The sequence below is a fragment of the Salmo salar genome, chromosome 23 (genome assembly GCF_965601325.2).
Source record: "Salmo salar chromosome 23, fSalSal1, whole genome shotgun sequence".
In the NCBI taxonomy this organism is placed as follows: Eukaryota; Metazoa; Chordata; class Actinopteri; order Salmoniformes; family Salmonidae; genus Salmo; species Salmo salar.
The window spans coordinates 14,731,546-14,758,416 of NC_138313.1; the positions used below are offsets into that span (position 1 = coordinate 14,731,546).

Below are 26,871 nucleotides of genomic sequence, written 5' to 3' on the forward strand. Positions count from 1 at the left end.
TTTGAAGATGTGGACTGAGACAAGGTGGGAAAGTAAAGTTAAGAGTGTCGAGCCACTGAGGTATCAGGCAGCAGTGGTGAGAGAGGCACTGATTGAGGTGAGGGATCAAACCAAAGACCCTGTGATGAAGATTGAGGTCCAGTCCTTGTCAGAGTGTAACGCCCTGGCCATAGAGAGGGGTTTTTGTTCTTTGGTTAGGCCAGGCTGTTACATTGGGTGGGCGTTCTATGTTCCTTTTTCAATGTTTTTGTATTTCTTTGTTTTGGGCTGTGTGTGGCTCCCAATCAGGCACAGCTGAAGCTCGTTGTTGCTGATTGGGAGTCACACATAAGGAGCATGTTTTTCCTTTGGGTTTTGTGGGTAATTGTTTCTGTTAGTGTTTTGCACCTGACAGGACTGTTTTGGCTGTTGGTTTTCTTGTTTTGTTTGTATAGTGTTCTTTCTTTATTAAATATTCAATGATGAACACTAACTCCGCTGCACCTTGGTCTTCTTCCGACGACAGCCCTTACAGAATTACTCACCAAAAACGGACCAAGCAGCGGGGGAAGGAGAGGCACCAGGAGAAGGACTCATGGACTTTGGAGAAAATGGAGAGGATCGTTCAGGATTCCTGGAGATGGGGGGAATTACTGGACGAAGGTGGACCATGGGCTCAAGCTGGGGATTATCGCCGCCCGCAGTGGGAGATCGAGGCGGCGAGAGCTGAGAGGCGCTGGTATGAGGAAAGGGAGCGCAGCAGACACGAGAGGCAGCCCCCAATTTTTTTGGGGGGGAGGGGCACACGGGGAGATTGGCGGAGTCAGGCGGTAGACCTGAGCCAACTCCCCGTGGTTACCGGAAGCAGCGTGGTACTGGTAAGACACCGTGTTATGCTGTGGAGCGTACGGTGTCCCCAGTGCGCGTTCAAAGCTCGGTGTGCTACATACCAGCCCCCCGCAAGTGCCATGCGAGTGCAGGCATCGAGCCAGGGCAGATGGTGCCAGCTCAGCGCGTCTGGTCTCCAGTGCGCCTCCTCGGTACAGGTTATCCTGCGCCGGCGTTGCGCACTGTGTCTCCAGAGTGCTGGGAGGGTCCAGTTCGCACAATGCCTGCTCTCCGCCCGTGCCGGGCCAAAGTGGGCATTCAGCCTGGAGTGTGGGTAAAGAGCGTCCGTACCAGAACTCCAGTGCTCCCCCACAGCCCGGTTTATCCTGTGCCTCCTCCTCGGACCAGGCCTCCAGTGGATCTCCCCATCCTGGTCCGTCCTGTGCCACCTCCCAGGACTAGGCCTCCAGTGGGTCTCCCCATCCTGGTCCGTCCTGTGCCACCTCCCAGGACTAGGCCTCCAGTGGGTCTCCCCATCCTGGTCTGTCCTGTGCCACCTCCCAGGACTAGGCCTCCAGTGGGTCTCACCAGTCCGGAGCCGCCAGAGCTGCCCGCCAGTACAGAGCCGCCAGAGCTGCCCGCCAGTCCAGAGCCGCCAGAGCTGCCCGCCAGTCCGGAGCCGCCAGAGCCGCCCGCCAGTCCGGAGCCGCCAGAGCCGCCCGCCAGTCAGGAGCCGCCAGAGCCGCCCGCCAGTCAGGAGCCGCCAGAGCCGCCCGCCAGTCAGGAGCCGCCAGAGCCGCCCGCCGCCGGGCCGCCGAGTCCGGAGCCGCCAGAGCCGCCCGCCTGTCCGGAGCCGCCAGAGCCGCCCGCCTGTCCGGAGCCGCCAGAGCCGCCCGCCTGTCCGGAGCCGCCAGAGCCGCCCGCCTGTCCGGAGCCGCCAGAGCCGCCCGCCTGTCCGGAGCCGCCAGAGCCGCCCGCCTGTCCAGAGCAGTCAGAGCCGCCCGCCAGCCCGGTGAGTCCTGTGCCTACGCCTAGGGCCAGGCCGCTTTCATGTCTCCCCAGCCTGGTGAGTCCTGTGCCTGTGCCCAGGGCCAGGCCTCCTTCATGTCTCCCCAGCCTGGTGAATCCTGGGCCAGAGCCGCCCGCCAGCCCGGAGCCGCCGGAGCCGCCAGAGCCGCCCGCCAGACTGGTGAGTCCTGTGCCTGCGCCCAGGGCCAGGCCTCCTTCATATCTCCCCAGCCTGGTGAATCCTGGGTTAGTGCCGCCGGAGCCGCCAGGGACGCCCACCAGCCGGGCGCAGCCAGGGACGCCCGCCAGCCGGGCGCAGTCAGGGTCGCCCACCAGACCTTCGGCGCGGCCAGGTGCACCACCTAAGAGGGCGACGCCAAGGGTGGAACAGAGGCCACGTCCCGCACATGAGCCGCCGCCGTAAGAAGGCCCACCCGGACCGTCCCCTTCAGTGTCAGGTTTTGCGGCCGGAGTCCGCACCTTGGGGGGGGGGGGGGGTACTGTAACGCCCTGGCCATAGAGAGGGGTTTTTGTTCTTTATTTTGGTTAGGCCAGGGTGTTACATTGGGTGGGCGTTCTATGTTCCTTTTTCTATGTTTTTGTATTTCTTTGTTTTGGGCCGTGTGTGGCTCCCAATCAGGCACAGCTGAAGCTCGTTGTTGCTGATTGGGAGTCACACATAAGGAGCATGTTTTTCCTTTGGGTTTTGTGGGTAATTGTTTCTGTTAGTGTTTTGCACCTGACAGGACTGTTTTGGCTGTCGGTTTTCTTGTTTTGTTTGTATAGTGTTCTTTCTTTATTAAATATTCAATGATGAACACTAACTCCGCTGCACGTTGGTCTTCTTCCGACGACAGCCCTTACACAGAGGAGGTGGGATAATACCGCTTCAGCATCTGTACAGTGGTGTGGTAAGACATCTTTTTTGTTGAACACTCTGTTTTTTCAGTTTTACACACAAGACAACACAAAACAATATAAATAATATACTCAACTAGAAAAAATACAAATAAAAAGGAATAGCTTTAAAGATACCGTACTTTGGACAAGTTAAACACACCGGGCAGAAGGCTACCAAGGTTAAAGGGCAATCTGTAGTATAGGGACAGAGCAGACACCTCACCATTGATCCTGTAAACAGACAAGGGATGGGGGTGGAGAAATGCAACCACTCACAGACAGTCATGGCCACAGACCAACCATCCGCTCGACCAAAAATAAAGTTTACAATGCTTAAAAAAATATAAATAAGCGAGATGTTGAACAAGGCATCCGCAGGTCACAATAGCCACATCATCAACCTTAATGCCCCCCACAAAAGAAAAACACAGAGCAATGCTCATCCAGCCCTTAAGTCACAGGGGAGTCAAATACAGACTTATTTTTGTTTTAATATGAATGCCATCAGAGGATGGCCTGTTTAAAGTAAGACCGGAATGGAGCCCAAGCCTCATAAAACAGTTTGGGGTTCCCACGTGTATTGAATTACATTTTTTCTAGTTTCAGAGAGCACAACACATCTCTCACCCAATATTTATAAGATGGGGGAGCTGCCATCTTCCAGTTCTGTAGTATTAGCCGTCTAGCTAAAAGAGTTGTATAAGCAACAGTGTCCAACTGAATTCTTGACAGGGGGGTATCTATGGGCAGTACTCCAAAAAGAGCTGTAAGGGAAGACGGATCTATAACAGTGTCATATATATCAGAGACACATTTTAATATTAATTCCCAGAAACCTGACAGTTTACGACAGCCCCAAAACATATGATACAGTGTGGCTGGTTCCGTTTTATATCGGACACAGGTAGGATCAAAATCAGAGAATATTCTTCCAAGTTTGGCCCCGGACCAATGGATACAGTGAACCACCTTGAATTGAATGAGGCTGTGTCTAGTGCTAAAAGAGGACGAATGCACCCTGTGCAGCACAGATTCCCAGGTGTCTTCCCCAAGTTCCTCCCCCAAATCCTTTTCCCATCGAGTCTTTAAAGGCTCCAAAGAAGGGTTCTGTAATTCATTAATGATTGCATATACATCTGAAATTGCGCTCCTGGGAAGCTTGTTTAGCTCAAAGATGCTCTCTATAGCTTTATTCGCAGACCTATGGGGAAATTCAGGTGTGTTAGCTCTGACAAAGTTCCTAGTCTGGAGATAGCGGAAAAAGTGGGATTGGGGGATTTCAAACTTTTCCTGTAGCAAAAGAGGAAAATGTATCATCAAAGAATAATTGGGCAAGTGAGGAGAGGCCTAGTGAGTGCCAGATGCCAAAAGCCCCGTCATTTAAAGATGGAGGAAATACAATGTTCTGATTGATTGGGCCTGATAGAGAAAAGCCTCAGAGGCTAAAGGCTAAACGGAACTGATTCAAAATGTTAAGAAACTGCTTTACAATTGGGTTGACACACCTTTTGCCTAGGGACACTGGGAGAGACGAGCACAACACAGAAGAAAGTGCAGCAGGTTTACACGATTCAGACTCCATCTGGACCCAGAGTGGTCTAGGGCCAGTAGGATCAGTCTGCAGCCAGTACAAAAGGGCTCTGAAATTTGCAGCCCAATATTAAGTCTGAAAGTAGAGCTAAACCACCTGATGCTTTAGGCTTCTGTAAATATGTTCTACCAATCCGTGGTACCTTGCCATCCCAAATAAAATACATGAATGTTTGATCCAGTGAATTAAAAAAAGATTTTGGAATAAAAATAAGTAAACATTGAAATAAATATAAAAATTTGGGCAACACATACATTTTAATGACATTAATCCTTCCCATACAAGAAAAAGGTAGCTAATTCCAAAAAGTAAATGATCGTTTCAAACTGTCTGATGTTTTCCTGAAACAAATTTGAATATTTCCTTGTCACTTTAATCCCAAGTAGGTGAATTGATCCCGGACAATACTAAACTGAAAACTTGTAAAAGAGCACTTTAAAGCAGCCTTATTTACAGGAAAAAGCTCACTCTTGCCTAGATTCAGCTTGTACCCTGAGATTGATCCAAACTTTTTTAAGAAGAGATAAGGCATGTGGCAATGAGGTAATCAGGGTTGGAGATAAACAAAAGGAGGTCGTCAGCATATAGCAAGACTTTCTGCTCCAAGCCCGTCCTGATTATACCTTGAATGGCATCATTAGAGCATAGTGTGATGGCGAGGGGCTCGATTAACAAAGCAAACACCAAGGGGGAGAGTGGACAACCCTGTCTGGATCCGCAGTGCAAGGGAAAATAGTCAGAGGACAAGTTGTTAGTCTGTACCGAAGCCATGGGAGAAAAATAAAGAATCTTTATCCACGCGATGAATTTGGGGCCAAAGCCAAATCTATAAAGGGCAGCTGTTAGGTAGTCCCACTCAACAAGGTCAAAAGCTTTTTCCGCATCGAGCGAGACCACCACCTCCGGGTCCCCCGACGCTGGGGAGTACAGTATATTCATAAGGCGTCTAATATTGAAAAACAAATGCCTATTTCTCACAAAGCCAGTCTGGTCAGAGTGTCTTACTTGGTGCAGCAAGTCTTCCATATAGATGGCTAAGAGCTTGGCTAGGATTTTGTAATCACAGTTTAAAAGCGAGATTGGGCGATAGGATCCACATTTCAGGGGGTCTTTGTTTTTCTTTAATAGTAATGAAATTGAAGATTTCAAGACTAGGCGGTAGCTTTGAGGTATTAAGGCACTCTGTAAATAATCGAGACAAGAATGGGCAAAGCAGACCAGAAAACGTCCTGTAAAATCTGGTTGGGAAACCATCCAGACTCGGTGATTTACCACTTTTCATTGTGGACACTGCTGTTGCAATCTCCTCAGGTGTCAATTTTTCTTCTAAACAGTCATGGGAGTCTGTATCAATTGAAGGCATATTCAGACCATTAAAGAATGAATCATTCAGAAAAGGGTCTTGATGAGATTCATAGGTGTATAGCGCAGAGTAAAATTTTTGAATTGATCTTGATCTCTTTATGTGTAACTGTGGTGGCACCAGACAGGGTCCTTATTTGTGGGATTAAACGTGAGGCCTCAGATTTACGGATCTGACGTGCAAGGAGTTTACTGGCCTTGTCGCCTTGTTCATACACTCAGTATCGAGCTCGCAAGAGTAACTGTTCAGCTTGCCTCCAAAGTCTCTCAAATGAGGAGCTGACAGAACATTGTGAGGCCCTTAGTATGACACTGCACTATAAAGAACACTCCGACTTGGATGGCAGAGAGCTTGCACAGGAACTGAAGAACTGACTTTCCATCGAAGACCATGACCCTACTTGAGCTGCTGATATTTATACACGAAAGGGAGCTCTCAGAAATGTATCCAAATTTGTGGACTGTTCTCAGAATTTGTCTTACTCTTCCAGTGACCGTAGGTGAAGCAGAGAGGAGTTTTTCAAAGCTGAAGCTCATCAAATCCTACCTCAGGTCCACCATGTCACAGGAACGCCTTAGTGGCCTTGCTGTCATCAGTATTAACCATGCAATTGCTGGTCAGATTTCTTATCATGTAATTGATGACTTTGCATCAAGGAAGGCAAGAAAGGTCAGGGTTTAGATGGCAGTTGTGCAATTTAGTTTGTGTGTTTCTTGTTTGAAGTGCAACAGTGTAATAACACCATGTGACCTGCTTCATCTTAATGTTCTTCTTTATCAAAAGCTACTGCGGCGCTTTTCCATTTCAAACAAGCGCGTTCTTCCAACCACCATACCCCGTCAAAGGACAATGGTTGGGCGATATCAAAGCTATTTATGGAAAATACTGTCACCAGCTGGACGGAAGGGACAACATCACCCAGCAAAGAGCAGGTTTAGAAACTCTATGAGTAGGGTGAAGTTGCACCTGTAAACGCGGATCTTGTCAGTTCAGCATTTTCCCCACAAATGTTACTGGGGGATGGAAAGCTGATCCTAGAACTGTAGGTACCTTTCCAAGGGAAAATGCACAGCTGCTAAATGATGTAAATTACAACTGCCTAAACAACAACTGGAAAGAGAAAATTACCACCTGGACCACCAGTTTTATAATAATCTATGATCGAGACCAGTCTGGCAATAGAGAGGTGGTGAAAGCAGACAACTCAAGATTAGGGTGGCAAATTTCAGTAAACTCTCCCCCGGAGTCCCAGGTTTTCCAGAAATACCACTTGGAAGATTAATGGAATAAGGATGGAATAAGCAGGAAATCCGGAATCCACCAACCATGATTTTAAAAAAGAATGAGAAAGTGACCAGGATTTTGCATCCCTAGACAGAATCATACAGCTGAAGTCAAAGTTTACATGTACCTTAGCCAAATACATTTAAACTCACTTTTTCACAATTCCTGACATTTAATTCTAGTACAAATTTCCTGTCTAGGTCAGTTAGGATCACCACCTTATTTTAAGACTGTGAAATGTAAGAATAATACAAGAGAGAATGATTTATTTCAGCTTTTATTTCTTTCATCACATTCCCAGTGGGTCAGAAGTTTACATACACTCAATTGGTGTTTGGTAGCATTGCCTTTAAATTGTTTAACTTGGGTCAAACGTTTCGGGTAGCCTTCCACAAGCTTCCCACAATAAGTTGGGTGAATTTTGTCCCATTCCTCCTGACAGAGCTGGTGTAACTGAGTCAGGTTTGTAGGCCTCCTTGCTCGCACACGCTTTTTCAGTTCTGCCCACACATTTTCTATAGGATTGAGGTCATGGCTTTGTGATGGCCATTCCAATTCCTTGACTTTGTTGTCCTTAAGCCATTTTGCCACAACTTTGGAAGAATGCTTGGGGTCATTGTCCATTTGGAAGACCCAGTTATGACCAAGCTTTAACTTCCTGACTGATGTCTTGAGATGTTGATTCAATATATCCACATAATTTTCCACCCTCATGATGCCATCTATTTTGTGAAGTGCACCAGTCCCTCCTGCAGCAAAGCACCCCCACAACATGATGCTGCCACCCCCGTGCTTCACGGTTGGAATGGTGTTCTTCGACTTGCAAGCTTCCCCCTTTTTCCTCCAAACATATCAATGGTCATTATGGCCAAACAGTGTTTATTTTTGTTTCATCAGACCAGAGGACATTTCTCCAAAAAGTACGATCTTTGTCCCCATGTGCAGTTGCAAACTGTAGTCTGGCTTTTTTATGAGTTTTAGAGCAGTGGCTTCTTCATTGCTGGGAATGATTTGCACTTTTCGCACCAAAGTACATTCATCTCTAGGAGACAGAATGCGTCTCCTTCCCGAGCGGTATGATGGCTGCGTGGTGTTTATACTTGCGTACTATTGTTTGTACAGATGAATGTGGTACCTTCAGGCGTTTGGAAATTGCTCCCAAGGATGAATCAGACTTGTGGAGGTCTACAATTCCTTTTCTGAGGTCTTGGCTGATTTTCTTTTGATTTTCCCATGATGTCAATCAAAGAGGCACTGAGTTTGAAGGTAGGCCTTGAAATACATCCACAGGTACACCTCCAGTTGACTCAAATTGTGTCAATTAGCCTATCAGAAGCTTCTAAAGCCATGACATAATTTTCTGGAATTTTCCAAGCTGTTTAAAGGCACAGTCAACTTAGTGAAATAATCTGTCTGTAAACAATATTTGGAAAAATTACTTGTGTCATGCACAAAGTAGATGTCCTAACTGACTTGCCAAAACTATAGCTTGTAAACAAGAGTGGTTGAAAAATGAGTTTTAATGACTCCAACCTAAGTGTATGTTAACTTGTGACTTCAACTGTACATGCTGCATTGTTACATTGACATGGGAGTCAACTATGATGGATGCACTGTGTTAGTTAATAAAAGTCTCACACAAACCATGAATATTTCACATTTTAATTGTTTATTAAACAATGTCGATTTTTGTTTGAGTGACAGACAGTGGACATTAAAAGAGAAAAGAAAATGTTGAGGAGCAGGAGAAGTAAGAGGAAGAAAAGGAGGAGGTGAGGAGCAGAGTACATAGCAGCTGATTCCCACCTTACTTGTGATCAATATCAGTCATTTTAATTACATTAATAATGATAATAACAGTATGGACACTAACTGTAAGAAGAACATATGTAGCAACAAATCAAAAAACGAGAACCAACCAGTAATCATTGAAAACAAAGAGATTAAAAAGAGATTGAAAATCATCTCTTAAAGTGGAAACATTTATTTTTAACACTTCATGTTTGTAAATCCTTTCTGTAAGTATTTCATGTTTCTTTTTTCATGTATTTTTTTTATTTACTTAGTTTTTAAAAGTGGTGACCCGAAGTTCTGCATGCTGATTGGTCGATTTTCTACTGCCATCCCTTACACAAACACATACACACACAGATTTTTGTTCCGTCTTTCTGTCTCTGAGAGTAGTATTTTTGCAGTGCCCCTTTGTAGTCTATGTTGTTAACATGTGAGTGTATGCCCTCCTTTCCATTATAGAAAATTGTTTTAAACATGTCAGTAAAAAATGTAGTATTGGCCAAAGTACGAGTGAACAGTTCTACTACTTACAGATTGTAATTCAGCCATTGTTGAGAGGTAAATGAAGAGTACATCCAATTGGTGACAGATTTTCATGTGAATATTCAAAAATATGGATTTTCCTACCCTAGATGTGTTTCCATTAAACTGACCTGTTGCGGAAAAACTCTGTGTCTTAAGACGTAGTGCACATAAAAATAACATTTGCGGTTAAATGACAATGTACCGAAGAAATAATACAAGTTAAATGGGGTTATGTAAAAAAATAAATAGCGTTATATTGCGACTGTGCCCACTCTGGTCTTGGCACGTGCTCTCTAGCCAACAGCTTGCAGATACAGTGTGCGTAGGATAGCCTATATGATGAGATTATTATGGACAAAAGAGCGAGATTATTTTAATATGTCAAAAGGCAGCCAAGTATCGATCATCATTTCTCTGGATTAAGATCCTCAACATATCATCACGTGACTCGAAGTTTACTTCGATACGATATGATGATTATTTGCGGTTTCCAATTTGCTTTTTCCATCAGGACTGTCGTGAAATCTTTTTTGCAGGACGAGTCACAATGAGCAGCTGGCTATCTTTTGGACTAGATCATGTGTTCATGTCTCACTGTCACAATCATCAGAACTATTTGCTCATTCAAATGTGATCAAACATGTATCCTGTATGTATTCGGTGTCAAAGAACATGTATCCTGTTCCTGTGTCAGATGATGCCAAGCTTTGTTTGATTAGAAATGTTCCAGGTCCCGCTAAAGTTTCACCCTGATAGAATGCACCCAGTCCTTGTGCAACCTAGGTAGGCTTACTTGGTAACCAGGTGTTGTAATGCTAGATGTCATTGATTAAAGGACACACACACACTTTGTGTACCTACCAAATGGCACCCTATTCCCTATATAATGCACTTTTTTGACGAGGGCCCGCCAGGGCTCTGTCAAAAGTAGTGCACTATATAAGAAATAGGGTACCTTTTGGGATGCACCTACTCATTCAAGAAAAACCCTTGAATGAGTAGGTCTGTCCAGACTTTTGACTGGTACTGTACATAGTGACATACACCCCTTTCTCCCCTCACGTTCTTCCTCACTCATCCACTTTATCTCTTCAACATGTTGCTTGACCGCTATTTAACGCAGAAAATATCCATCCACAGATACGCAATGTCTGAGTGCGTGAGGGCTTCCGTGAATGTAAGAGTGTGAGAGTCCTTCTGCGAGATTATGGACTTAATTAGGTTTAAGGTGGTGTGTGTGTGCGTGTGTAAACACAGATTGAACAGAACAAAAAAAACAGCAGGACTTAACTCTCAGACACACAGAGACACACCAACTGTACCCTTCAGAGAGCACATATTAACATGTATGTGCATATCAACATGTGATGTATATGCCCTATTGTATTGAAAACACACACACAAGCACATACATGCCTACATGTCCACACTCCACACTATATTGTCTAAGAAGAAGGCATTAAGGAAATATTGCTGAAATAAATATAAATAAATTAAATTATATAAAATAGTTAAAAATACAACAAATCAATTAATAAAATAATAATATATATATTTTTAATCCATACCCAGTCAAATCAGCTATTAAAGAAAATACTTTTATACAGGTCCAAAAGACAGGTACAGTTTTTCTGACAGAGAGAGAGAGAGAGAGAGAGAGAGAGAGAGAGAGAGAGAGAGACAGACAGACAGACAGACAGACAGACAGACAGAGGTGGACGGATCTCAATTTAGACATTCAGAAATCATATCAGTATGAGACTATAGAGGTGTGCGCCATCTTGAGGATGTGTTGGGGGTAGATAGTGAGGGGTGAGGGGCTCTAGGGGTAGAGGTTGTGTGGTTGTCTGGGTGGTCAGAGGGGTGAGCGGGGCAGAAGGGCCTATGTACCAGGCGGATGGGTGGTAAGGGCTGTAGGGGTGTCTATCACTTCCGGTTGCAACAGTCACGGTTGATTGGCAGTGCTGCGATGATCCCCTCTAGCACCTGACCTGGATTCGCCTCCACCGTCCCAAAAAAATTGAAATAAAAACTTTATTGCCATCAGTTGGTTGGTGACAACAGTGCAGATGGACTGACAGGCTTCATGGCAGCAGAGACAGAAGAGGAAGCGAGACATCTCACGCCCTCCTTTTTTTCTGGTTCATATACAGTCAATGAACTAAGCAGACCAGACTCAGCTGCTAATGCATTGGTACTTATGAGAGAGTCATCCCTTAAGCAGACCGGAACTGTGACCATTTTTATCAATGGTAAACAGCCTGAGTGGGACATCTTCATTTATCCACCTTCTTTGATGGCAGTTTGACTGTAGCTCTGGGTTCGGAGCTGATTTGTGGTCCGACACCCTGATTTCAGAAATTGTGTGTATGGATGTGTACTATACAAGTGAGTGTGTGTGTGTACGCGTCAGTAAATGTATATGTGAGAGTATGTCTATGTGAGTGTGTGTAACCCAGTACATCAGTGTGTGTGAGACACAAGTCCCTGTGTGTAGGGTGGGGTTAGAGGTCAGGGGTCCGGGTCAGGCTGGGTTGGGACTCCGTCGGGGAGGTAGGGGGTCATCCTGTCCTGTGTGGATGGATGGTTTGGGGGTCAGTAGTTGTAGTTTGGGGGCTATAGCAAGGTATATGGGGGGTAGTTGGAGTTGGGAGGTATCCCAACTGGTCATCCCAATTGATGTTTGGGGGCTAGAACAGGGTCTGTGGGGCAGGTGGGGCCTTGGTGGATTTATGGGCATATTTGAAATTGGGGGGCAACCCGTGTGGTTTTTTTCAGGGTAGAGTAGTTGAAAAGTGGGGGCTATAGCAGGGAGGGAGGCGCCCCGTGTCGTATGGTAGTTTTGAAGTTGGGGGGCTATAGCAGGCCATCCATGAAGCTGGTGTCGAGGTGCTGGATGAGCACGCGGATGAAGGACATCTCTTTACGCGTGTTCTCAAAGATGATGCGTGGGTCGTCTGACTGGCAGCGCAGGCAGTTGGGAGCCATCACCATGGCCAGGTTGTTCACATCCATCTTAGTTATCACCACGTTGGCAGGCTGGCCAAACACCTGGAGGGTTAGAGGGACAGAGAGAAAGAGAGAGATGATGATGGGCGTGTTTGAGCGGGTGTGTGTGTGCGTTACCTGTAGGAAGAGGGTGATGTGTGAAGACATTACCCCGTTAAGATAACTGCTTTTCCAAAGATATCTATAGTGCCTTTGGAAAGTATTCAGATCCCTTGACTTTTTCATATTTTGTTACAGCCTTATTCTAAAATTGATTGAATTGTTTTTGTTCCCTCATCAATTTACACACCATTCCCCATAATGACAAAGCAAAAATAGGTTTGTAGATTCTTTTGTTAATAATTATAAAATAATTATAAAAATATCACATTTACATAAGTATTCAGGCCCTTTACTCAGTACTTTATTGAAGCACCTTTGGCAGCTATTACAGCATTGAGTCTTCTTGGGTATGACGCTACAAGCTTGGCACACCTGTATTTGGGAGTTTCTCCCATTCTTCTCTGCAGATCCTCTCAAGCTCTGTCAGTTTGAATGGGGAGAGTCGCTGCACCGCTATTTTCAAGTCTTTCCAAAGATGTTCGTTCGGGTTCAAGTCTGAGCTCTGGCTGGGCCACTCAAGGACATTCAGAGACTTGTCCCGAAGCCACACCTGCGTTGTCTTGGCTGTGTGCTTAGGGTAGTTGTCCTGTTGAAAGGTTAACCTTCGCCCCAGTCTGAGGTCTGAGGTTTTCATCAAGGATCTCTCTGTACTTTGCTCCGTTCATCTTTCCCTCGATCCTGACTAGTCTCCCAGTCCCTGCTGTTGAAAATGCATCAGGGACTGCTGAAGATGCTGCCACCACCATGCTTCACCGTAGAGATGGTGCCAGGTTTCCTCCAGACGTGACGATTGTTATTCAGGCCAAAGAGTTCAATCTTGGTTTCATCAGACCAGAGAATCTTGTTTCTTATGGTCTGAGAGTATTTAGGTGCCTGTCATGTGCCTTTTACTGAGGAGTGGCTTCCATCAGGCCACTACCATAAAGGCCTGATTGGTGGAGTGCTGCAGAGATGGTTGGCCTTCTGAAAGTTTATTCCATCTCCACAGAGGAACTCTAGAGCTCTGTCAGTGACCATCAGGTTCTTGGTCACTTCTCTGACCAAGGCCCTTCTCATCCGATTGCTCAGTTTGGCCGGGTGGCCAGCTCTAGGAAGAGTCTTGGTGGTTCCAAACAGCTTCCATTTAAGAATGATGGAGGCCACTGTGTTCTTGGGGACCTTCAATGCTGCAGCCATTTTTGGTACCCTTCCCCAGATCTATGCCTCGACACAATCCTGTCTCGGAGCTCTACGGACAATTTCCTCGACCTCATGGCTTGGTTTTTGCTATGACATGCACTGTCAACTGAGGGACCTTATATAGACAGGTGTGTGCCTTTCCAAATCATGTCCAATCAATTGAATTTACCACAGGTGGACTCCAATCAAGTTGTAGAAACATCTCAAGGATGATCAATGGAAATAGTGTGTGTGTGTGTGTTACCTGCTTGAGCTCAATTTCGAGTCTCATAGCAAAGGGGCTGAATACTTTCGTAAATAAGGTATTTCTGTTTTTTATTTTTAATAAACTTACAAAAAATTCTAATAACCTGTTTTCGCTTTGTCATTATGGGGTATTGTGTGTAGATTGTTTTGTATTTAATCAATTTTAGAATAAGGCTGTAACGTAACAAAATGTGGAAAAAGTCAAGGGGTCTGAATACTTTCTGAAGGCACCGTACAGCTACAGTAGGCTAGCCAAGATGAATGCTAGGTATCTTTTTGTAGCTTTCTTTTAGCAGACAATCAACAGTAGCCTCTAGCCATCCTATTGCTACTATGTTCACTATTGAAGGTTTACTTTTGTAAATCACTGTCCCTAAAATAAATAAGCTCAGGGAGTGGATTGATGAGTGCTTCTTTTTACACTGGACTTTTGTATGTTCAGTATAGTGTGTGTGTGTGTGTGTGTTACCTGTAGAAAGCGTATGAGGTAGCAGAGCACCAGTTTGTTGATGTGAGGCAGGCCCATGACAACGTTGACTGCAGCCTCAGGGTCATCATAGTGAGTGATACACTCCTCATAGAACTCATGCGGAATCAACGGCACCTCCAACTCCCTGTACCAAAACTTCAACAGAGATGCTGGGGGGAGAGAGAGAGGAAGAGAGAGGGGGTAGAATTGGAAAGAGAGAGACAGGGAAATTGGAACGAGAGAGAGACTGAAAAATAAGAGTAATATGTTCGCTCTAGCTATCTCTACAGTGTAAGTCAATTGAAAAAAAAAATTCAATGACAGTCCAATCAAGAGACAGAAACAGTTGACTGGTCAGACACAGAAACCCCTCTCCCTGGCCAGCACACACTGACACTAATGCCTCAATCACCCAGAGTACAGACCAGAGCAAAATAACACCATTACAGTTATCTCTGTGTGTGTGTGTGTGTGTGTGTGTGTGTGTGTGTGTGTGTGTGTGTGTGTGTGTGTGTGTGTGTGTGTGTGTGTGTGTGTGTGTGTGTGTGTGTGTGTGTGTGTGTGTGTGTGTGAGAAAGAGAAACCCAGCTAACAATTAGAGGGAGAGACATTTTTTGGGGGAAAAACATACGACATAAAATCCATGTACACAAACAACAAGTGTGCGGATAAAATAGGTAAAAACCACACAAATGTCTTCTCACAGGGCTGTGGGGTGAGACAGGGATGCAGCTTAACTTCTCTAGGGTAGGGGGCAGTATTTTGACGTCCGGATGAAAGGCGTGCCCAAATTAAACTGCCTGCTACTCAGGCTCAGAAGGTAGGATATGCATATTAGTAGATATGGATAGAAAACACTCTGAAGTTTCTAAAACAGTTTGAATGATGTCTGTGAGTATAACAGAACTCATATGGCAGGCAAAAACCTGAGACAAATCCAACCAGGAAGTGTGGAAATCTGAGGCTTGTAGTTTTTCAAGTAATTCCCTATCCAGTACACAGTGACTTAGGGTTCATTTTGCACTTCCTAAGGCTTCCACTAGATGTCAACAGTCTTTATAACATTGCTTCATGCTTCTACTGTAAATATGAAGCGAACAAGAGGGCCTGGAGTCAGATGAGTGAGGAAATGACATGAGCTCAGAGGCGCGCACTCACGTGAGTTTGAGCTGTGTTCATTTCTTTTCTGAAGACATTGGAATTGTCCGGTTGGAATATTACTTAAGATTTATGTTAAAAACATCCTAAAGATTGATGCTATACATCGTTTGACATATTTCTACGAACGTAAATATAACTTTTTTTTACTTTTCGTCATTACATTTTCGCGCGCTTCCTGCATTTGGAGTAGTGGACTGAACACGCGAACAAAAAGGAGGTATTTGGACATATATTATGGACTTTATCGAACAAAACAAACATTTATTGTGGACCTGGGATTCCTGGGAGTGCATTCTGATGAAGATCATCAAAGGTAAGTGAATATTTATAATATTATTTCTGAGTTTTATTGACTCCACAAAATGGCGGGTTTGGTTTCGTGTCTGAACGCTGTACTCAGATTATTGCAAAGTGTGCTATCGCTTTTTTAAAAATCTGACACAGCGGTTGCATTAAGGAGAAGTGTATATATAATTCTTTGAATTACAGTTTAATACTTTTATCAACGTTTATGATGAGTATTTCTGTAAATTGATGTGCTCATTCACCGGAAGTTTTGGGAGGCAAAACATTTCTGAACATTACACGCCAATGTAAAATGGGGTTTTTGGATATAAATATGAACTTTATCGAGCAAAACATACATGTATTGTGTAACATGAAGTCCTATGAGTGCCATCTGATGAAGATCATCAAAGGTTAGTGATTCATTTTAGCTGTATTTCTGGTTTTTGTGACGCCTCTCCTTGCTTGGAAAATGGCTGTGTGGTTTTTCTTGTCAAGGTGATGTCCTAACATAATCTAATGCTATGCTTTCGCCGTAAAGCCTTTTTGAAATCGGACAATGTGGTTGGATTAACGAGAAGATTATCTTTAAAATGGTGTAAAATACTTGTATGTGTGAGAAATTTGAATTATGAGATTTTTGATGTTTTGAATATGGCGCCCTGCTATTTCACTGGCTGTTGAATAGTGTGCCCCGCAGGTGGGACGGTCACGTCCCACATACCCAAGAGAGGTTAAGCCCCACCGTCTTCCACATATATATCAACAAATTGGCGCGAGCACTAGAAAAGTCTGCAGCACCTGGCCTCACCTTACTAGAATCTGAAGTCAAATGTCTACTGTTTGCTGATGATCTGGTGCTTCTGCCAGCAACCAAGGAGGGCCTACAGCAGCACCTATATATTCTGCACAGATTCTGCCAGACCTGGGCCCTGACAGTAAATCTCAGTAAGATCAAAATAATGGTATTCCAAAAAATATCCAGTCACCAGGACCACAAATATAAATTCCATCTAGACACCGTTGCCCTAGAGCACACAAAAAACTATACATACCTTGGCCTAAACATCAGCGCCACAGGTAACTTCCACAAAGCTGTGAACGATCTGAGAGACAAGGCAAGAAGGGCATTCTATGCCATCAAAAGGAACATAAAATTCAACATACCAATTAGGATCTGGCTAAAAATACTTGAATCAGTTATAGAACCCATTGCCCTTTATGGTTGTGAGGTCTGGTCTGTGGTCCGCTCACCAACCAAGAATTCACAAAATGGGACAAACACCAAATTGAGGCTGCATGCAGAATTCTGCAAAAAATATCCTCCGTCTATAACGTAGAACACCAAATAATGCATGTAGAGCAGAATTAGGCTGATACCCACTAATTATCAAAATCCAGAAAAGAGCCGTTAAATTCTACAACCACCTAAAATGAAGCGATTCCAAAACCTTCCATAACAAGGTCATCACCTACAGAGAGATGAACCTGGAGAAGAGTCCCCTAAGCAAGCTGGTCCTGGGGCTCTGTTCACAAACACAAACACACCCCACAGAGCCCCAGGACAACAACAGAATTAGACCCAACCAAATCATGAGAAAACAAAAAGATAATTACTTGACACAATGGAAAGAAGTCATAAAATGATCAAACTAGAATGCAGAGAGTACACAGTGGCAGAATACCTGACCACTGTGACTGACCCAAACTTAAGGAAAGCTTTGACTATGTACAGACTCAGTGAGCATAGCTTTGCTATTGAGAAAGGCCGCCGTAGGCAGACCTGGCTCTCAAGAGAAGACAGGCTATGTGCACACTGCCCACAAAATGAGGTGGAAACTGAGCTGCACTTCTTAACCTCCTGCCAAATGTATGACGGTATTAGAGACACATATTTCCCTCAGATTACACAGATCCACAAAGAATTCGAAAACAAACACGATTTTGATAAACTCCCATATCTACTTAGTGAAATACCACAGAGCGCCATCACTGCAGCAAGATTTGTGACCTGTTACCGCAAGAAAAGGTCAACCCATGAAGAACAAACACCATTGTAAATACAACCCATATTTATGCTTCTCTCTACTATTATTCTGACATTTCACATTTTTAAAATAAAGTGGTGATCCTAACTGACCTAAGGAATTGTTAAAAACTGAGTTTAAATCTATTTGGCTAAGGTGTATGCAAACTTCCAACTTCAACTATTCAGACCTTTTGCTATGAGACTTGAAATTGAGCATCCTGTTTCCATTGATCATTCTTGAGATGTTTTTACAACTTGACTGGACTCCAGCTGTGATAAATTCAATTGATTGGACATGATTTGGAAAGGCACACACCTGTCTGTATTTACATTTTAGTCATTTAGCAGACGCTCTTATCCAGAGCGACTTACAGTAGTGAATGCATACATTTCAATCTCCATACTGGTCCCCCGTGGGAATTGAACCCAGAACCCTGGCATTGCAAACACCATGCCCTACCAACTGAGCCACACGCATGTTTTGGTGTTAAAGTTAGGAGAACATTTCAAACAGAACTTATCCAGAATGTGTTTACAATGTTCTCAGAATATACAACATTCGTGTTCTAGATGCGTTATATGGGACGTTGCAAGAACATTCATGTGTTCAGTTTTCTGAAGGCTGAGATAATATTTCATCAATGTCACACCAAACATACAACAGAAAATGGTTTCCATGTTCGAGAAATATAAAATGTTAATGTTCCAGACACGTTTCATGGGAAAGTTGCAAGAACATCGCTGTGTGTCAGTTGTCAGGATGTGTCGCCTGATGGTCCCAAAGAAACGTTCTCCCCCCAAAAATATGTTTCATTACACATCGCGCCATGTTACTGTTGCCAAGCACATGATTGGTCAACCACTGATCCATTCACAGCGCTTGTCTGTTGGCAAGATTTAGGGATACTCACACACAGTGCTTTTAACATAGTGTTTCCTGTAACACCCTGGCCATAGAGAGGGGTTTTTGTTCTTTATTTTTGGTTAGGCCAGGGTGTTACGTGTTCATTTTTCTATGGTTTTGTATTTCTTTGTTTTGGGCCGTGTGTGGCTCCCAATCAGGCACAGCTGTCGTTCGTTGTTGCTGATTGGGAGTCACACATAAGGAGCCTGTTTTTCCTTTGGGTTTTGTGAGGGATTGTTTCTGTTTAGAGTGTTTCCTAACAGGACTGTTTTGCTGTCGTGTTTTGTTCATTTTTGTAGTGTTCTCTTTGTTCGAATTAAATTTCAAGATGAACACTAACTCCGCTGCACCTTGGTCTACTCTCTCTTCCGACAGCTGTTACATTTCCAACTTACATATTTGACACAAGATTACATTGTGCATGTTCATAAATACAGTAATTCTTTTTCAACATGCTGTCATCTGGGATTTGATCTCACAACCTCTTGGTTCATAGTATTCAGATCTTACTGCTATGCTACCATGTCTGCGTTAGTTATCAGTTAATCTGACTATTCTCTCATTATTGATTTCAGCAATTGAAGGGCTTTCTGTATAGTTGTCTAATTTTGGTGAGGGCATATTAACCTGTTTTAATGATACTCCTGAATATTTTCTTGAGTGTACTTTTAACAGAGCTGAGATTTATTTCTAAGTGCATTCACCCTATTGCTTACACCAATCAAATTGTTTCTGCTCTACACAAGTGCGTAGGGAAAAGGGGTTAGAGTTTCTTCCGGACAGGACCTAACTATACTGGCCCAATAAGCACATGCCCTAGATAACCCTTATCGGGACAGTGGTTAGGGTGTTAGTCACTGATGGCTTGGGTTCAAGACCCGCTAGGGGAGTCATCCTACTTTCACATTTTTAGCAATATAGGTTAACGTCACTATTTGGCAACAGATACAACAGACCTATCTGATCTAATTCAAATGAGTTTCTCATTGAAAGATGGGAATCGGTAGAATTCTAGATAGCCGAGCATCTCAAAGAGAACTCTATGGTCTTTTTGAAACCCACATCACATATATCACGTAGAACAAACGTTTCTCTGATAAGGAACTGCATCAGCTCTCGTCATTGCATTTCTATCTGTAACATTCCTAATTTGTTGCCAAAAACGTGGCCCAGGTGGTAGTGTTGCTTCTGATAGAAACACACCTAGAACATGGTTTTCACATTCTCAGAATATCAGAAAAGTGTATATTTACAGTAGCATGTCTGTACTTTCTAACATTTGACATTTAAGCGATGATGGTGATGCCAGTTATACCAGAACAATACACAACACAGAGCTCCATCTCCAAGTTTTAATGTGGAAAAATAGACAAATTGCAACAGAATAAATTGGGACCAATGTTGGGAGTAATATATTACTTACAGTTGTATTACTTTTATGAGTAACGGAGTAATATAACAAGTTACTGTCTTCAAATATTGTAATAATTACAGTTACTTTTTCAAGTAACCCATACATTACTTTCAGAAGTATATCTATACTGTCGTGTAATATAGGCCTATATTTTCAAAGCCTTGTCTCACGCTAACGGAATTCAAGCTGTAGGCTAACTCGTTTCCAAAAGGGGGTTTCTTAAAGCTGAAAATCAAAGAAAGATAGCAGCTGTGTTACCCCGCTTAACCTTTTCCTTGTGGAAATGCTCACATTATTTTGAGTTAATCGAGGAGAAAGAGAACAACATTTTAGTCAAATGCAAACTCGGCAAAGGCAGCATTGATCTCCTCATCCAGAAACACCATATCAAACCTGAAAAAGCATATGGAGGTCATGCACAAAGGCACAAAGCTGGTAGCCAAACTTCCAGAAATGCGTGAAAGAGGAGAAATCTATACACATTATGGTAATAAACAAAGATATAGAACAAATATTTGTTCTAACGAAATGTCCATAGAAACAATCAAAATATCTGATAAATGCAATTCAAAACAGCAATAATGAGCATTAACATATATTGCTAAGAATGTGAGAGCCACTCCCCTAGTGGGTCTCTAAACCCCAGCCACCTGCACCAATGACAAACGCCCTAACCACCGTACCAATAAGGGACATCTCCAGGGCCAGTATAGTTGCTTATTGGGCCAGTATAGTTAGGTCCTGGCTAGAAGGAACCCTAACCCCTTCTCCCTAGGCACTTGTGTAGATCTGAAACAACTTGATAGATATAAGCAATAAGGTGAATGCACTTCGAAGTAAATCTCAGCTCCTGTTAAAATTACACTCAAGAAAACATTTTATTGATCATAGTGATCCAAGAGTATCATTAAAACAGGTTAATATGCCCCACCAACATTAGACAACTATACAGAAAGCCCTCAAATTGCTGAAAACAATAAAATCAACGTTGAGCGAATAATCAAATGAACTGATACCAGACAGGAAGATCGGAGTACATTGAACCGAGAGGTTGTGAGTTCAAATCCCAAGTGAAGACATGTTGAATAATACTTACTGTATAAATTAACATACACAATATAATCAGGTGTGTCAAATATGTAAGCTGAAAACACTGTATGCTTAAAGCACTGTGTGTGTGAGTGTCTGTAACCTTGCCAACAAACAAAGAGCTATGAATGGATCAGTGGTTCACCAATCAGGGCCTTGATTGTCTCGGCAATGTGATGTGTAAAGCATTTTTTTTTTTTATAAAAAATGATACACATAAATGTTCTTGCAACGTTCCTCTGAAACGTGTCTAGAAATGTTTTGGGGTGAGACGTTGATGGAATATTCTCCTAACCGACAGAAAACTGGACACAATGTTTTTCCAACGTTCCCATGAAAATGTGTTTAGAACATTCATATCGTATGTTCTGAGAATATGGCAACAATGTTCTGTATGTGTGTTTGGTGGGACACTGATGGAATATTCTCCTAACCCACAGAAAACTGGACACATGAATGTTCATGCGATGTTCTGAGAACATGGTAACATCGTTCTGGGTAAGTTCTATTTGACGTGAATAAGTGAATAGTCTCTTGGAAACACTACTTGCGCATCATGGGAACATTCCAATGAAAACGTTAGTTAATGGTCTAATGAGACTCTTAACCCTTTACACTCGTGGGAATTGGCCTAAGTTGAAATGTTAGCTACAGAAGAAATATGTAAAGCATATCCATGGTAGCAATTGAAAGAGAACAGTTTGGAGAGAATGGGACAATTATTAGACCAAAGGTGAGTACACAACAGTTCACCTGACACAAGACTGAATCTAAACATTACATTGTTGATTTTATGTTTACTGTACTTTTCGCCGCATTTGTTGATAACGAAAATTGAAAATACTCTGGATACATTAAGTAACATGATAAGTCTATTCCTGGAAAATGTGGGGTAGGTGCAACATAAGACAAAAAAATGACAAGGGTTTGAGTGAGAGGACTAACTGGTGTCTTCAAGTGGACACACCTCTCCAAAGTGTGCAAACATCCTAAGCAATTTCAATGCACTTTTATGACTCAAAGAAGAGCCTTCAACGGTAAGGTACTTTTTGGAGCTCTCCTAGCTGCGCCGTTGAGGAACTAGGACAAGCACACTGGTAGTTGTTTCAACACAGCCCTGCATCCCCGCCATAGCATAATTACTGTTGTTGTTTAGCCAATCCAAAAATGGTCCGTTATAAATCGCCATCTGGGTCAGGTGGTCACGATTTGAAAGCTTGTTCTATTGCCAACATGCCATGTTATAAAATGCGATCTTACAGTGCTAGGCTTTCACAAGGCAATTCAGAGAAACAGATCGCAATTCTGTTGAGAATAGGATTGAGTCCCTTCAGGTGCGTGTGCCGCGGCAAATTTTCTTCACAATAAACAAACATAGGCTCATTCTGTTCAGAACAACCCAGGGTATGACACCATGGGGCTGCAGGTAGTCTAGTGGTTAGAGCGTTGGGCCAGTAACTGAAAGGTTGCTAGATCGAATCCCCGAGCTGACAAGGTAAAAATCTGTCGTTTTGCCCCTGAGCAAGGCAGTTAACCCACTGTTCCTAGGCTGTCATTGTAAATAAGAATATGTTAAATGAATAAAATAAAAAGTGTTATCTTCTAACTGCTTATTAGTGCCCAAATCTGCCCTTTTCAACCCGTTTACGGGTATGAGTGTAAAGGGCTACGGGAACGTTCTCTAAAGCACTGGGAACGTTTGTTGTTGGAGAGAGCGAATTTGTGTATGTGTTCTTGTGTCAGAAAGAGTGTGTGTGTGTGTGGTCCATCCAAGTGTCTCTGTGCTGGTAATAGAGTTATGACTAATGACCTAATAAAGCACGAACTGGTTCTCTCCAACCTACAGCCAGGACTGCTCTCTTCCTTCTAGAAGGAATCTTTTTTGAAATGACTGTAGTTTTGCAGCAGGCACATTGCTCCCAGCATGCTTTGGTGTTGGGGCTATTAATACTCAGAGAGAATTAGAGCACTGCAGAGGGCCTGGGGCTAGTGGAGGGTAGGAGGGAGGGAGAGAGGGAGTGTATACAGTGGGTGGATGGATCAGGACCTAGGGTGTGTGTGTGCGGTGTGTGTGTTACCTGGGATGTGAGGATCCTCCAGATCCGTGGGGATCTTCCATTGGTCCACCTGCAGCTTGAGGGCGTTGACCTCATCTATGTCACCTGGAACCCTGTGAGGTCAGGGGTCAGAGACACATTAGACTCCTCCTCCTCACATATCATTCCTCACAGCATGTCCATCCTTACCAATCCCTTTATCTCTTTCCTTTATCGCTCTCCCTCTGTCTGGTCTCTGATGACTACCAGGACATTCACTGACAGGCGTGTCTACCACAACTAACTCCTCCCTCCCTCTCTCCCTCCCTAGTACTAGTGACTGAGAGTTAGGTACGGACCTGAAGATGCCCTCTGTCTGGTCTCCGTTGAGCCCCAGAACTTCCTCTGAGAGGCGTGTCTGGACCCAGGGCAGCTGGCTGTCGGGGTAACGCTCCTTCTGCAGTGACATCACATCCTCCAGGGAGGAGCCAAACATGGAGGGGCTGAATATGGCGTTCCTGGCGTGTTTGATCTCCTCCAGACACGGCTTCTGCAACCCCTGGATAACAACACACACACACAGGAACACACGCACTGGTCGTTAGATAAGACACAACTACTATGTGCTTCTGCAACCCATGGATTACAATACACACAGACACACATGTTTATGTAACTACATCTATACGGGCAGTCAACATTGAGACCCGAGTCTCTTTTTAAAGTGAGCCCTACAAACAACACACAACATGTGCATCTATTTAGAAAATGACAAAATGCATACATCATTCCAACAAAACAAGTTGTATTGTGTCATACCGTGTGTCGAGGGATAATCAACGAGGGGATGTGCACTTCCATGATAACATAACACAACTCTACAGCTCTTGAGGTGTAGCTAAAGCAACACATTATATATTTAGCAACCGTGCATTTACTGAAGAATACTGGTATGACCTTCATAAATGTACCTAGATTAATTATTGAGAAACCGAAAATAAGTATGAAAGGAGTGGGCAGGGAGAAAAAGGAGGAGGGGAGAAAAAGAGAGAGAGAGAGAGAAAGAGAGAGAGAGAGAGAGAGAACAGTTCATTGGGTTTGCGCTAGGGCAGAATCAGTCCTATTAATCCCCTGGAAAAGGCTCTGCTCTTGGGTTAATACCAGTCAAACACTGGGCCTCAGGCTATGGGATGCGGTCAGGGTGGATGTGTGTGCGAGTCCACCAAGTGACAAACTGTCTCTATTACCACCCTGCAGAGATGCTGGCACACTCTACACGCCTCACACACACAATGCCAACCACCAGTGCCCGCTAGCACAGACTGGCATCACCACATGTGATGGGAGATGGGAGCATACACACACACACACACGACCAATGAATTACGTTACCCACCACTATCAATCCATCCCTCGCTCTCTCCACTTTCATTCCCTGTCTATTCGTTGTCCTCCTTCTCACTCCCAATCAATTCCTCTCCACTGCTCCTTTGCTCTGTTCATCCCTCTTTCCCTTGTTCTCTCTCTTCATCTGTCTCTCCCTCGCCTATCCTTTCCTTCTGTTCAGACCTCTGTCTGTTTCTGCCTCTCCAGATAGAGTTGTAGACAGCAGATGAGAGACAGCTTCACTGGCCCCCTCCTGTGGCCGGAGTGGGAACAGCACCATTTCATGACAGGAAGTAGAATTATTCCTCCATGGTCACACTCTTCAGAAGGATTTGGTGTTGAACTTATATGATCGTCTTTCAGATAGAATAGGGAATCGTGTCGGCTCTATTCATTCTATTTCTATGTTCCTAATATTTCACATGAATACACCTCATGATTACATGATTCTCTTTCCATTCGGAAAAACTGAGCTAGATGCTGGCTAGTAGTGTGATTTACACACGGATAACAGATACTCTGATTTATTTTCCTGCAACATTCGATGCAACGCTGCTGGCTCTGATACTATACACCCATGGTGAAGTCTTTGGTACACAGATAGGCAGAGAGTGGAGGAACTAGGACATAGAGAGAGTTACTAGGACATAGAGAGAGTTACTAGGAGAAAAATACTAGGACATTCAAAAGGTCAGATATCAGTAGGTCACAGAAGAGATCATAACTGGACACCAGTACAGAGAGGCTGTTCTACTACAAATCATTTAAACCAGTGGACTTTCCTGATAATGATTGGTACTGGTCCAAAACAGACAGCTAGCTGGGTTAGTATCGACTAGAACCGGTTTAGTGAGACAGTCAGTCAGTGTTTTATAGGTCAGGGGGAAGGATAGATGAACAACGGAATGGAATGTCCCCCTGGAGGCTGTTTCCATGACACCCAGACCCCATCCCCCCCCCCCCATCACTCTCCGTATGCATGCCAACACACATACACACTCACTCACGCATATATACCCAAACACACACAGACACACACGCACACAACCCTCCGTCTGTGAGCTGGGTGAACAGAGGCAGACTGTGAAGTCATGTGATCTGGTTTAAAAACACTCAGAAGATACATCTGCCTGAAGGGCCCCTTTAATTGGTGGACTGGTTAAGAAATCAATATGAGTGTGTGTGTGTGTGTGTGGAGGGGGGGGGGGGTGATAAAGTGAGACTGTATGTGTTTATTTGTGTGTGTGTGTGTGTGTGTGTGTGTGTGTGTGTGTGTGTGTTGTGTTGTCCTAGCGTTATCAGCAGGAATTCTGCTCCAGACATTACATTAATAATAAACTGCATTATGTGCACCGCTTGCTGAAACAATAACTCAATTAAGACACACACACACACACACACACACACACACACACACACACACACACACACACACACACACACACACACGCACAGCTATAGGGAGATGATTCAAATGAGGGGCTAATGAAATGGAAACACAGGAAGTCCTCTGTCACACAAACGGAAACAAAACAAAGGGTAACTAACGAGGTGGGTGTGTGATAAATAATGATTCTATCTGGAGTTCAGCTTATCCCCTCAAGCATCTACTTATTGATTTCCTACTTAGAAAACAGGAGCTTAAAGCAATACAGGTCAGTGGTGACATAGCATTGAATGTTTGTTTAGTGCATCGTGTCCCATATTCCCAACCCATTCCCATCCTGAAGAGCATTCTGATATGGGATTCTTAATCAGAGGGTGGTGGGCTATGCCGTGTGTGGGGGGGGGGGGGTGTATAGTGTGCCTCTGTCTGTGTATGCGTGTGTGAGTGAGTGAGTGAGTGTGTGTGAGTGAGTGCGTGTGGCGTGAGGAGGGGTGTTACTTAAGTGGTGTGTGGTTGCCGTGGGGATAGTTAGTAGTTAGCGCACAGACCTCGTTGCACTCGATCTCCGTGCGCTCAGCTAACTAGCTAACTAACCCCGCACTACAGCTAAAGGCGGAGGAAGAAAAGCAGACTGGCCCCCCCCCCCCAGACGGAGTCCCGCCAGGTACAGACACAACAGACAGACACAACAGACAGACAGACAGACAGACAGACAGACAGACAGACAGACAGACAGACAGACAGACAGACAGACAGACAGACAGACAGACAGACAGACAGACAGACAGACAGACAGACAGACAGACAGACAGACAGACAGACAGACAGACAGACAGACCGGGAGAGGAAATTAGAAAGAAGGAAATTCTTCTCATGAAGGATGGTAAAGGATGGTGGGTTGTG

The 26,871-nt window shown here is 44.0% G+C and overlaps 1 protein-coding gene across 2 annotated transcripts in view; it reads right to left on the reverse strand.

Moving 5' to 3' along the window:
* Positions 1 to 8,601: 8,601 nt before the first annotated feature.
* LOC106584197 (rho GTPase-activating protein 39) overlaps positions 8,602 to 26,871 on the reverse strand; it is a 174,122-nt gene continuing 155,852 nt past the window's right edge. For both annotated transcript variants that reach the window (XM_045706241.2, XM_045706240.2), the window contains 4 exons: positions 23,555 to 23,754; positions 23,238 to 23,329; positions 14,278 to 14,447; positions 8,602 to 12,323 (listed from right to left, as the gene is read on the reverse strand). In XM_045706241.2, coding sequence (XP_045562197.1) covers positions 12,129 to 12,323; positions 14,278 to 14,447; positions 23,238 to 23,329; positions 23,555 to 23,754 — 657 coding nt within the window. In that variant the 3' untranslated portion in view covers positions 8,602 to 12,128. The remainder of the gene's footprint in view (positions 12,324 to 14,277; positions 14,448 to 23,237; positions 23,330 to 23,554; positions 23,755 to 26,871) is intronic.